Below are 14,543 nucleotides of genomic sequence, written 5' to 3' on the forward strand. Positions count from 1 at the left end.
TTCCCACTGTGGTGGGCCGCCAGCAAAATGTTACCAGTGGAAAGACTTGACTACTATGTACTGGATAATTGATAAATGGCTTGGTAAATAGCTTAAAGCTAGGGTAGGCAACGTTGGAGAAACGAGACTACGAGCTAAATTTTTAAAGTATCCAACTGAAAAAAATCCCAACCCCTTCCTTCAGGCCTCCCGCCACTCCCCAAAACACATTTCACGCACAATGAGTGCTCGGGCACAGTGTGCGCAGGTAGACAGAAGGTAGGCCAGCTAATCATTTAATTCGAGCCAAATTTAACTCAAGTCAGGCTGAATTTAAAAACAAATGTTTTTCCCAGGGAGGGGGTACAAAACCCCCCTAACCCCCGGTAATATCCTCCAGGGGCAGCATTGATGGCAATGCAGATCACCATCCAGTGCGTAGTCCCCTTGAAGAGGTTATACAAGCTCGTTTGTGAGATCTACGTTTATTTTAAACTGCCATCATTAACGCTAAAATATCAGTGAAGGCAGGGAAAGGGTGGTATGCTCGATACTTCCAGCTAAAAATGTTGTAAAAATCCTGCAGTTGCACAGAGGCCCTCTGCTATCCCATCCAAAAACTTGGGGGACTGAGATCTTTATTGCCTCATGACAGTCACATAATAAAGGCAATAAATCCCCTGCTTATTCATGTGTTAAACATATGTAGCTATTTTAACAGTACCCTCCATAAAGTCCTAAACTTGTTGAGAGACATATTCAACTGAAACCCTGCCTGTTTTCATTTCTATATTTTGCAGAGCAAAGGGAATTAATTGACATGAACAATAAAACAAAAAACGCTTGTTGTATTTCAGTCAATAAAACATGTCAATGGTCCGTTAAGTGAAGAATGACGCACTGTAGCCCAGAGAGCTAAAGTCAATAGCAACTGCAAATTAGTGTATTGAGACAGATTGGTGGAGATTTCCTGCGAAATATATTGAAAAAAGACAGTAGACTATTAGAGAAAAGTACTTGATAATTATTTTTGTACATTTTCTGCAGGTGACAACATACTTGAATTTGGATTTTCCCAGTTTGGTAAATCTCACACATCTGGTAGTCCAGTTAATTATTCACAACTGCACACAAGTCTGTTTCTACCTGTAGTCAGCTGCCAAATGCTCAACACGTGCTGTGAGTGCAGTGATCTGGGATATCCTGAAACACCATTCAGTTTCTGTGCTGGAAGTAGATTTGCTCTGTTATGCCAGTTTGGATGATTCTTGTTGGCACATTTTTGTTATGTTTTGTGCAACCTTGCCGTGAGGTGACAGAGGTAGCAAATAAAATCCTGATATGATAGTTGCCCTGCTCCAGCTGCAGAATCGGTAATTGATTCACTTGTTTGTGAAGATGAACCTCCTCACACACATTTTCTCACAGAAGCCCTCAGATTTAATGAGCTCCGCTGTTCAAGGCTATATGCTGCTTTAGCTCATGTGGGAATGCTCAATGTATGACCCTCTGGTTTTCGAGCCCATGTTTTTTTTTTCTCCTGCTGATACCAACCACGCCTCTCCTCCTTGTGCCCATAGCCCGCTGCATCCTCCCAGTCTTTGCTGTGGCAGAGCGGTGGAACATTCTGTGGGGAGGCCGAGCAGCATGAGCCAAATATGTGGTTTTGACCCATTAGAGAGCGTTTTGAGCTCAGGGTTCGGTTTGGATGGCAGACTGACGGGCTCACAAAAGTGTGAAAGCATTGGAGCAGTCGAACGCAGGCAAAGGGAAAAGGCCACCAGCACATCCTAACCATGAAATGTCCATGAGAATGTGCTGCTGAAAAGCCTGGAGTTGCTTCACTCTCTTTGCGAGTTCTCCCTTGGTGTGGCAGTGCTTAGCTAGAGGCTCCTGTGGTGAGTGACAGATGCTTTCTTAATTTCCTCCTATCCATCCTCTTTCATGTGGGCGGGAAACAGAAATGAGATGTTTCTGTATGGCCATGTTGTAGATGAGTGGATTTGCGATGAATTAAGTATGGTTAAAAAAAGAAGCACTTACTGGGTGCACCCTGCAGTGCAGCAAGGGATGAACTCGGACCTTGATACACTTGCACTAAAGTGTCCAGCTGTAAGCCTGTCTCAGCAGCTATGAGGAAGTCGTTTCCAGAATGAGCCAAAGCGTGTCTTTTTAATAGAGAAGAAGGCTGAAGATAAAGAGAGATCCACCGACAGGCGTGAAATATCTGCCGTGGGAGAGCTTCAGCTCCGACTCTGTGATGACCTATCTCACCACTGAGAACAAGAAGCAATTATGCTACAGAAATGGGCATGATAGGGCAGGCTGTGGGAGCCCTGCCTGTTACCCCTTGCTAGCCTAAGTTTACAGCCACTGAGTTCAGAGTTCACATACAAGCCCGCTGCCCCCTTAGGGCAGTTTTTAGATTCAACCAATCAGACAAAACATCTTTGTTTGAAATACATCCAAAATAGATTCTGGTAATATATGGTCACATTATACATGTATTTTCTGTTTCCTGTTCATTGTTTGTACTATAAAAAGCCAGTGCCAATACATAAGACCCTAGTGGTTTTAGAATCTCCTAAAGAAGAGGACAATTAGTTTAGTTTCCTCCCATCCCCCAATAGAGCCCAGAATGGTCACTTCATTTCCATATCCATAACTGAATTAGACTGGTGAGACTCTCTCTCTCTCTCTCTCTCTCTCTCTCTCTCTCTCTCTCTCTCTCTCTCTCTCTCTCTCTCTCTCTCTCTCTCTCTGTGCGCATGTACGTATCCTGCCCTTTTCCAGCTCTGTGAAATAGACAGAATTGCACATAATCCAAGAATAACTCAGATGACAAGTAAAGGGCAGCATGGAAATTATTTTTTTTATTATACTGCTACCAACAAATGTCAATAGAAATAAATCTGTTATTCTAAAAAAAAATGCAGGAAGACATCTTTACGCCTAGGGATTGGCATGATATGTTTTGAAATATTGGTCCTTGTTTTAAGGAACCGAGATGAGCTCAAAGGTGCAAGTGAATTTTGTGCACCCTGCTGGCAGATTGTTTTCAATGTTTTGTTTTATAAAAAATATAATTTTAAGACTGGAAACAACAGATAAAAATGACTTTTTGAAATAGGGGTTTCTTTTGCAGTGCCTCTTCCCTCCTTCTCCTCTGGCAGGAAACCTTCCCATGGTACTTCATCTCCTCATTGGGTCCCCACTCACGCAGACCGGATTATGGATGGAGACTAGAATACTTATAAGGCCGAGTTCACTGCTGCAGCCACAGACAGAACTGGGCAACAGATCTTCTGTCTCTCCGGCAACACTGTGTGTCAAAACAACAAAATAAAAGCCACAGCAGTAGTACCCCGAGCCCAATAGCTTTAATGTGTGTCAAACTTATTGTTGAGGCAGACCGGAGCAGAGTGACCTCCATCAATGCTAATGATGACAAACGAGCAAGCTGATGAAATTCCACGATGATCTTATTGAGATGTGAAAACAAGAGCGGAGTTTATGTGCAGCGTGTTTATGAGACTTGAGGGGAAACAGTGATTACAAATGAATATACTCGACTACTGTCTGTAGCCTCCCTTGAAAACAATTTCGTGAAAAGGCTGTCATGTGCCCGGTTTGTAAATGAGGTGAAAATGACTGCAACTCCAACTCATTGTTGGCATCTGGTTTGTGATGCAGTGCTTATATTCTCAGGCAAGGGAAAGTGGAAGAAGGCTGCGGAGGCAATAACACATCCGCGCTCTCATAAAGGGGCCTCAGAAGATTAATTCCAGTAGTCTCTGTTTGGATCATTATATGTTCCAAAGCTTTACTGAAGTCCTTGTGCCGTACCCTGGTGGTTGGTGGTCAGTGGGTCCACCCTGCCGTAGCAGGAACACCAACACGCCAGCTCACACCGCACTGTCCTCCGTTCTCAAGTTTAAAAGTAGCACTGGTTTCCCAAATCCTCTTGGCACCTTATTATAGTCAGTCTTAATTTATTGATGGTAAATTCATCCCAGGACCACCTTGTCCAGGAAAGGAAGCCAGATTGTTCAGTGCATAACATGTAATTAGATTGTTATACTGTGTTGTTGTTGCTCCCTGGTTAGAATTAGCACGATCACTTTTTCGACTGTGGCAGCACTGGATCAGATGCTAACCACTCATAGAGACGTTGGTTAAGTTACATACTAAATCTCCCTTTACTTTGTTCTCTACAGACCATGACAAAGCACTTTATAAGAAGTGCTTTATAAATAAATCTGACTTGATTTGACTTGACTTTTCTTGACCAAATTCCCACGGGCTTCAAGCTGGTTAAAAGCCATGGGCTCATGTTGGTGTTCGCTGTGTCACTGCAGTACATGTCACAGGTGCGCAGTGCCCACTCGCATTTCATCAAACTTCGACAAACACATGTTAATATGTGTAGAAGTGCTCATGTCTGACTCACACCAAGACCAATGGGTCATGATCTTGACGGATTTGGACACTCACTTTCCTCACTTTTAATAGCCCAAGAAGAAGAAGGTAAAACAGGATAAAAAAGATGCACACTTTAATAAATACAGGCTACCATTGACATGGAGGTCATGTCCTCAGGATGGGAGTATGAAGGTTTTAACAGCCTAATAAAAGAGTTTACGTTTTACAATTTCACACAAATTAGACATGTTGGAAGACTGATTTTGATACTTTCTAAAGATATTAAAACCTTCAATAATAATATAAATATAATTTTTGGCCACTTGGGGGCAGTGCGGCAAGCTGTAAACACAACCTTAATGTATTATCACAATGATGTTATGTTAAACATTCTAACAGTTGCCATTTATACATCCATAAGACACATAGTTCCTTTAGAGTCATGGTTGTGACCACCTAGTGAATGTACATACAATATTCAGCCTCCTTTTAGCTCTGTGTTAGTTTCCACTAATCCCTGAGGGAAATACCTGTCTCTGTAGCTGCTAAATGTTCCACTGTGCTGTGCAGGCTGTGTACACGGTATTAATTTAAAGTTTTTGTTTTTTACTGAAAACAGCTACCTGTTGCACCTGAAATCCACACGGATGTTTAAAAGCTTCAAGGGAACTGCAGAGTTGGGTGATTATTAGCTGTAGGTTCATTACTATGATCAACTTATTTGAAATTGTATGATTTTGTATGATATTGAGTTGTTTAATCCTTTGGTAATATAAAAATATTGATTAGAGCGACTTTAAACTTGACTGTTTTTAGACAACAAATATAAAATAAAGGGATCAAGTATTTCTTATGTTTCATTCAAAATCTCACCCCTTAATAAATAATATAATAATAACATATAATAATAATAATAATATGCACACATTGGTTTTTAGATGCAGTTTCAAATTATTTGACAGTAAACCGTTAAACTTAAGAGAAAAGTGTGTTTTTACTTCCCCGGCAATTACATACGACAATGGCTGTTTTACAAGAGAAAACTTTATTTTCATGCACACAAACAACCATGACAACACATTTAAAATACGAAATTAGGAAAGACATTTCAACCTCAGCTGATATGTTCAGGCGAAAACACTGAGGGAGTATTGTGGTATCTATCTCTAAACGCCAATATACATGACTTGGCTATGAAACTAGAAACCACCTGTCACATTTGCTTAAAGCCAAAACAACAGCTCTCACCTTCTTTCGCGCCGTATCAACAACATGGTGGGAACTCCGTAAAAATAGAATAAGTTAAAATGCCGTGAGCCTTTTATCCCAAAAGTCATGGAGTAATAATTAGATTCTGTCATCCTGCAGTATCCTGGCCTCTTCAAGTGGAGCAGGTAAATATTTAGTGAGGACTGTGATTGCTGCCGGCCATGGCCTATTCATCTCTGTCACTAAGTAATATTGGAAATTCGTGAACACTAATGTGAAAGAGGGAAAACATGAGAACATGCTCTGCAGAGGAAGACTGTTTGCATTGCTTCAGCGCAATTGACTCCATCCCTCTATTGTGCGCTAATGAGTCTTTATCTTGAGTTAACACTGCAATCTGGAGTCCTTTTCACAATAATGTTTAACTGTAAAGTATTTTATTGTTCAAATAATGTTGTTTGTGCTGATTAGTGCGCCCATTCCAAACAGGTTTGTCAGTGTGAAAATACAGCCCCTGCCAGAAAGAAAACCTTTATGCAGTAGGCCCGTGTGCTTGGCTCTGTTTTCCATTAAGAGCATACAAGTAGCTCAACAGCCATGGCTCTAATCCAAGGAAATGTTTCTCCAGCCTCCATTAAAGATGGATCACTTCAAATTCTAATGTCAGCTACACGGGGTGACTTTACTATTGGCTTCCCAGGGGTCAGCTGGCGGGAAGATCCTCCTCTGCACGTACAGGCACGAGGTAAATATACATCTGTGTAAACAAGCGTGAGTGACAGTCCGAGAGGCCGTCATGGGAGCACAATAAGGAGGGAATAAGGCCTCCATATGTGGATAAACACAGACGGGAGGGATGTGCCCTGCCCTGCTCCTGTAGGGAGAACCGAGTCCATGTTAGCCTGTCAGACAGAAGAATAGGGAACACGGGCGGCTTGCAGGGTCAGTGGGAGCGGCTTCAAATCCTCCTTTGTGCTCTTGGGCCTGCGTCAGAGACAATGTGTATAATGAGGGAGGAATTTGGCGAGGGGTGCAGTGCGCACACACACACACACACAGGGGAAGCACCTCGCCCCGGCCCCGGGGAGCCCAACCAGCCAGCTGTCTCAGCTTCTGTCTCCCCGGGGCAAGACACTTTATACACAGGATCCACCATCAGCCGACATGATTGATGTTACTGGATACACTGTGTGAGCTGTTCAAACTCTCCATCCTCTGATAAGAATATGGGTAACTTCTGGGACTGTGAGATGTCAGGCCTCATTGTCTATTTTTTTGTGTCGCAAGTCATCGAGTGCCTGGGAATGGAATGAAATCTGAAACTGTGTTTTTACTGTATTGAGGGGTAAGTTCGGTATTTTGCAACTGAACCCTATTTTTCCAGTTGTTTGTGTCTATGTGGCTCATTGGGACAGGATTTTCTGTCTCAAAATGACATATAGGCCTACGACCGTTCAAACGACATGCGTGACCCTTGTAAAGTAGGTAAGACATATATAAGTGTGCCCCAAAATAACATGAAAGAGTGTTGGAGAGTACCAGTCCAGCGACATGCGTACCGCACGTCCCACGTGAAATGGTGTAGATTGGCTAGGTTTAGCCAACCAAACTACTTGGTTAGGATTTGGAAAAAGTTGCTAAGTCGTCAAGGCCACCTGATTCCCTTGACAGAAAAAATTATTTTACTTTTCTTGTCTACTGCTACCTTTATCATTTAGTTTGTCTTATTGTGTGACTTTGGTATTTTTAACTCTTTAAAACACCACATTCATACAAGAGCACAAACAAATGACACACCAAAGTCACAATAACAAAAATAAAACTAACCAACTGAGATCAGCAACTCCTGTGTTCACTGTTTCTGGTTAAACAAAAAGGATCTTCCTTTTTAAAAAATGGTCTGTCTATATAGGTATTCTTTCTATACTGTTGTCAGACTCTTACAATAACAATCTGAGCCAGTCAGTGGCAAAAACAAGCACTTTTAGTGGATGCATTTTACGGGGTGCAATTGCCAACAAGGACTGTGTTGCAGCCCTGTCCCACTACTGCCGACTGCCGCCTGCCGCATACTGGACCAGTTGCAAAAAGTGTTGTCCCAATTAGTGACATAGAGACAAAAACATGGGGATATGCCTTCTTTCCAGGTTGAAAAATACCAAAGTTACCCTTTAATACCTCTTATTCAATATGTTTCATAGACAGACACATTTATTTTCAAGTCCCACTCACTTTGTCTGACACTGCAAGAACTTAAAGTAATTTCTAAGACAAGACCAAACCATTTTGTTTTCTTTTACAAAGCAATTCTTTTTCTTTTTAGGCCTTTTCTTCATGTTTTAAGTTCTGCTATAAAGAAGCCAGTCATTAATTACCTCCACAAGTCTAACATTGTGTTTCTGTGTCAACCTGGTCACCTTCAAACTCATATTCTTTATTTATTACCATCATTTAAATGAATGTCGGGTTTACAAGTGTGTCCTTTGCTTGTAAAGTGCCGATGCCTGCGGCAGCTTCTCAAAGTAGAGCAATATGTTGATGAGTTGACATGACACTGCAATGCACTTTTTAGGAAGTCTTATATATATATTACAGGGAAAAGTTAACTATAGAGCACCCCAGACTGAGCATTGTAATATGGTGATTCAGAAGTTATTCAAGGTTTAGATTATTTTCAGTTTGTGTACAGAAACAGAAAATGGATACAAACAGTTCCTTTGCAGCTGTTTCTGAGTAAATGAAGAGAGTAAAACAAACAGCAACTCTTTTCATCACGCAGTGTAAATGTTTGTGTTTGCGAAATTATGCCTGACACATGGAGTGCATACTACTGTAGATCCTACAATTTGGGCCCAGGGATCTTCAGGGACCATTGGAGGTGGCACAGTTGAGAAAAAGCTTAATTTCATTGTTATTTGATCCTGTGACTGCTGTTTGGATCAGATTGACTCCCCTTTCACTGTTGCTTCCCAATTAACAAAAGGAATACAAGGAAACAGTCTTCTCTATTGTGATTGATTGATCTCAGATATTATCAAATGGGTGTCTGTGGCCTCGTGTATTTATTTGGGATAGGAAAAGTTTAGAAGCCCACGTCTGTCAGGACGAGGCTGGGAGGGACTTTCTGGACACTGCGCAACAAGTCCGAGGGCGCAAGAAGTAGATGATGAGAGTGAATGACAACACTGCATGCAGTAGCTCAGAAAGGAGACGGATTTTAAGTGGATGATTGGGTACGATGTTATTCCCCAGCCACATATTTAATTCATGCCGCCGCTTGGAGAGGATGTGTCGCAGTAAAGTTTATCCGGACTTTGAAAGCGCGCCGTTGGAAGTTTTCCCTACGCATGCCGCAGCACAGAAAGCAGGTTGTACGACCTACTATAACACAGAATGGCAAAGATGCAGCTTTTCACACCCATGATGTTTTACTTTTCTCTCGGGTTTAATGGTAAAAGTAGCGCTGAAAGTTGACAGCTATTGGGGACGCGGCAGGTGAGCAGCAACGCGTGAGATTTGGACTGCAGCTCGATCTCAGGCTGTCCTTTAATGTAACGGAAGGCAATGTGAAATGGTCCCGACTTGTCATAGAAGCTGGGAGGATATAACTTGAAAGGAGCGCGCATTTAAAAGGATTTCAGTCCACCATGAGAGCGTTGAGTTTGCTGTGCGTAATAGTCGGGCTGTGGGAGTCGAGCCTGAGCAACAGAAACTGTCCGGACCTGATCGTTGACAGCTGTCACTGCTCGGCTGAGAGGTCCAAGGAGCTGAGCAGGCAGCACGTCCGAGTCAAAGTTGTGTGTGATGATGTGGACTTGATGGACACCCTGCAGCCCAGTTTCTTACCCAACAGAACCGTTTCTCTGTAAGTAGGTTTCATTAACAGTTTCACAACACCTTCTATTTTAACAGACAGGACCACGTCCCAGGACCCCAACCAGATTTTGGATTTTTATTTTTTATTTTAAATGTTTTATTTTGTATTGAATCAGATATTTGATCTGGACTTTAGCAAATTGTAGCAAACAATACAAGTGAGAAGTCCAAACTAATTTTCTTTTTCTGAACTTGGGATACTGTCTAGTGGATGGAATGTTTCTGGGGGGACCTTGGAGCTCCCTCATGGGCCCCTGGAGATCCTTAAATCCCAGTTTGGGAACCTAAACGCATGGGCAAGAGCATTAAGTGTTATAAATTGATTCCATAAGGTTCCAACAGATTCACCAGTAAGTCTTGTATCCAGGATAAATTAGTTTTAGAAGGGTATCAGACAGAATAAATCAACAAACTGCAGTTTATAACTGTATTATTATGAATATTAATGATGCTATATGGATTAAAATATCATAATGCGGTTGCTTAACTCACCAACATTATAGAAGCACTGCAATAACACCTTGGGGAAGCAAAAAAAAAAGAAAAAAGATAAGATGACTTTAAATAGCAATCAGTGAGAAATAGTTGCCTCTATGCTAGTTTGTCATGGTATAAAATTGCAAACAGAACCTTGTTAAAATGCTTGTATTTCATACTTTTTCCCTATCAAAGACCGTCCAACAGAACATTGTATTGTGGATACTGATTAGTCCAATAATAGTATACCTGTCTATTTGACCTGAAACAATCAGCTGTTTAATCAATATGTCAGTAACAATTCTGATAATTTATTAATTGTCACTTAATCAGGAAAGAATCAATATGCCAAATGCCATATTTGTTGACCCCAGCCTCTCGAACCTGAGCATTTGCTGCTTTTCTGTGTTGTATATAATTTGAAATGGAATATGTTTAGTATTGGAGTTGACGTCCCTGTGAGCTTAACAATCTAAACAAGTAATTGAAAAATACAATCAAGAGATTAATTGGTAATGAAAAATATTATTATTGTAACTTTCATTTAATTGAGTAAATTCATTGAAATCAAGATGTTTTGCAAGAAACATCTGATTACAGCAGAAGAAATGAAAACAGAGATAAGACACGCAGCCAGTCATACATAAGCATATATGAACAGCATCAGAAACAAGCACACATCTCTAAAAAGGTCTAAAATGAAAAGTTATATATAACCCCGAAGGCGGTCTTACCAAGTTCAGTATTTACTGGTGGGGCATCAAGAATTAGCCAATCCTGCGATCTGCTCTAATGAACAGAAGTTTGCAATTTGAAAACAGGTGTGATATACTGACGCAGCTTTAGTAGGAGACATTTATAACTTAAAATGATAGTGTAGTTGTCCTCTTGTTGCTATGTTGCTATCACGTAGGAAACTGATGAGTACGATATCTATCTTGCACCCATACCGTCTACACTGTAAGATAGTTGGCTGCAGCAGCATGTCCTTGAAAACCTTGCTCGTATTACTGTGTTAGGCTACTGATCCTAACTGTTGCTTAATGTGCTTTTGGACCCGTTGTGGTCCTCAGAACCCACGTTTGAGAACCATTGTCCCTGTGTGAACCACCATTTGAGCCTCACCTGTCTTGTGTTGTTAAATTTTCACCTCTGCATAAATCTTTTCCCTCTTACCGTTATTCAAACATAGTTTTTGCACTTAGACGAGGAGAAGCCTCCCTTAGCATTCATCTGTGTCTCTCTCTTGCAGATGAAATAGCACTTCAAACACTTGAGGGGTTGATAACTTTCCCCACACGTTGCCCCTCTCTCTGCAGGTGCACAGATTGACTGCTAGATTAATAGACTGTTTTATTCTTGGAAACTTGAGGTCTGCCTTCGGAGAGTGAAAGCAAATACTAAATTTAAAGGCCCTTGACAAGTTACAGTCGACCACTCATTCTGAACTAAGAGCACAGTTGATTAATGGTAGCACTTTGCTTACTGCAATTTATTTGGAGTGGTGCTTCCGTGTAGGCATGGGTACTTCTGTTCCTTTATGCAGAGTTGTTAAAGGCTTTGTTTTCAACATTCAGACTGGAGCTGTTTTGTAGCTTGCAGGTACTAACACAATTTGATTTTTAAAGTGGTCTACATAGATAAATCACACTAAGTCACAATAAGGCTTGAGGTGTGCTTTAACAATATACAGTAAGCACAAACTAACTGGCTTCGGATTGAAGCTTCTCGCACAGAATTACACCTTTTCACTAGAGAAATTTGTGGCTGTGTGTATGCTGTGTTATGATTAGACCAGTATAAATAAGCCTATTCCTCACTCAGTCCTATTCCTCCGTTAACTAAATCCTACAGTTGAGGTCTAGCTGGCCAGGAAGCAGTTTTCCTGCGTTAGGAAATGTGACCTTTGTCAGGCTGAAGTGGCCTCCCTGCTCACTCTTTTGTTTAGATGTGCTGTGCAAATAAACAGATATATGAAGGGAAGTACGCACATACCGATCTCCCCCTGTAGACTGCCCATCAAATCCCCCAAATGTCTCCTTGCGTGCTTCCTTCGTTTTCTCCTGATTTCACCACCTATGTAGACTACGAGATTCTTGTAGATTAATTTCCCCAATGACAGCTCAAGCACAGTGCGTCACGTTCAAGTATACTAACCCAGATCGAAATGTCACCTCTAATTAAAGGGAGAGATTGGGCTTTGTTGCTTTTCTTTTTGCCTTTTATTATTTTATCTATAAAATGTTTATGAGGAACGAACCCTGCAATATTGCACAGCCTTGCAAATACCTAAGAAAAACAACTTCACAAGCAAATGAAAGAACCTCAGCAAAAATAAGAGAGATGGACATTAACTTTATGCAAGAGTGTGTCAGTAACTCTGAGTAGCACAACACCCCCGATTAACACCTCAGATTGTTTTCCTTATTGTCCATTGGGGAGGGGAGTCAGGGAGACTTGGAGCTCCGCCTGACAGCTCTGTTGACCTTGGGACCTATCTGGTGTAATGGTTTCAACGCTGCCGAGCAGCAAGGGCGCTGCCTCTCTGCAGAGAGTAGCAGCTGAAATTGTAGCCGACACCTGTCTCAGGCTCTGCGCCAACAGGAGGAGTCACCACCTGTCCGAGGGAGAAGAGGGACACATTGTGGAAGAGACAAGGGGATAGAGTGAAGATAGGAGATAGAGATGGAGAAGCAGTGGAAGAGCCAACCGAGGAATAGAGGAAGTGTCAGAGAGGACGCTGGGAACGTGGGGATGGGAAGTTTTTGGTAAAACATCACTTGATAGCTGAGAGTGAGGCTCAGTGATGTGACTGCCACAAAGGGATTATTTGGACTAGGAGGAGCTTGTTGCACAGAAACAGCTGATTGTAACTGAGTCTCCTCACTCCTGGAAACAGAATGTAAAGAGAAACACACTGTGCACTTACAGTATATAACTGGAAGAAAATGTAGAAACTTCTTACTAACGTCTTATAAAGAACTACAACTGCTTCCCGCTTGCTGAGCTGTTGTGTTGTAAGCCACTCCAGAGTATTAAAAACTGTATGGTAGTCCAACAAAAAGCCGTGTAAATTTTGGCACTTGATTTTGATATTGGCTTAGTCTTTTAACAAAAATCTATATTATTTAAAGTCACATTTTAGTCATTTGATTAGTGTATAAATAATATTGCAGCATTATTCCTTTAGTGAACATCAAGCTGGGGTCTTAGACGGCTGACAGTGATCTTTCTTTCATTTATACCCAGTGGTGGAAGAAGTACTCAATTTTCCTACTTAAATAAAAGTACAGATACCACACTAAAATGTTACTCAGTTAAAACTAAAAGTCATCCAGTAAAATACTATTTAAGAAATTACCTGGTTTTATCAAAAGAAAACAAAGTACCACACATTCAAATCTATAGATCTTACAGAAAGCAGTTGAATACAGCAGTTAAAGTAAATCACAATTAATAAAAGCGAGTCGCAACAGGACAAGTGAATATTTCCTGTACTGTGCAGGGGATTACACTGCATCATCACTCTGCTGACGTGGTAGTATCCTCTTTAGACCGTCTGACAGACACCAAACTGTTTGGGACTTTATGTCAGGATGTCACAAGGAGGTGGAAACCAAAACTAACTGAAATCACTTGATCACTGATCAGGCAGAAATCAGCGATGCGAAGTCAATTCGCACATATATTTGTTTTTCAGTGCTCCTCCACTTAGGTGGGCTGCAAGCTTTTCTTTTCTTTTGGCGATGGTCTCGTGCAGAATGCACCAGAGTAAAAAGTCATTATTTGGCTTAGAAATGTAGCAAAGTAAAAGTTTCAACAAACAAAAGGACACAAATGTTTGGGCTATGCTCAACGTTCAGAATAACCGACATAAATCATTGCATTCATTTTTGTCAGTAACAACTGAGAAGTTTTCCAAATTTCAGACTTGCCTTGCTTTGGTCTTGTATTGTATAACCCAGTCACTTTTATCTTCTTTTCAACTTTGTTTGTTGACTCCATCTTATCATTTTTTAACTGCCCACTCCTGCCCGCAGCAGAGTTAAAACCGCCCGCTCCCACGTGTGTTGGGTCCCGTGGGACCTGTGGGATTCCAATCCCAATGCAGCTCTCTAGTACAAATCCAGAATAAAAATACTTAAGTACAGAGGTGTGAAATAATGAAGTACAAATACTTTGTTACTTTTCCTCTGTTCTTACCCATAGTCTCTGAACATGAAAGACGACTAAAAGTAATGTTAAAGCAACCATAATCAATATTTGTATATTGATTATAACAATACATAACTAAATATCCAAATAAATCAAATCATATGGATAAATGTATTTGAATGTGAAATGTAGTGATACAGATTATTACCCAACTCTGCAGTGCTCAGTTCTCTGAAGCTTTGTATGACTTAAGCTCTCCACTCTCATTGAGTCATTTGTGTTCACCCGCTAAATGCTACCTGCTCAGCACCAAATGGCATACAGACAAAGTCAGCGACTAGCTGGTGAGCAGACTGGATCATTAGTGGTTAAAGAGTGGTCCGATATTTCCCTTTAGCAGAGACCAAAAACAGAGCTAAAAGAGA

General features: G+C 41.1%; 1 protein-coding gene across 1 annotated transcript in view; it reads left to right on the forward strand.

Annotated features, from left to right (window-relative positions):
* Positions 1 to 8,740: 8,740 nt before the first annotated feature.
* Positions 8,741 to 14,543, forward strand: part of LOC119917305 (adhesion G protein-coupled receptor A3) — a 170,752-nt gene continuing 164,949 nt past the window's right edge. Inside the window, 1 exon segment of the mRNA XM_038737568.1 lies at positions 8,741 to 9,475. Within this exon segment, the coding sequence (XP_038593496.1) occupies positions 9,258 to 9,475 (218 nt within the window). The 5' untranslated portion in view covers positions 8,741 to 9,257.

The sequence above is a fragment of the Micropterus salmoides genome, unplaced genomic scaffold (genome assembly GCF_014851395.1).
Source record: "Micropterus salmoides isolate LMB-PRFRI ecotype aquatic unplaced genomic scaffold, ASM1485139v1 Ms_hic_scaffold_22, whole genome shotgun sequence".
NCBI lineage: Eukaryota > Metazoa > Chordata > Actinopteri > Centrarchiformes > Centrarchidae > Micropterus > Micropterus salmoides.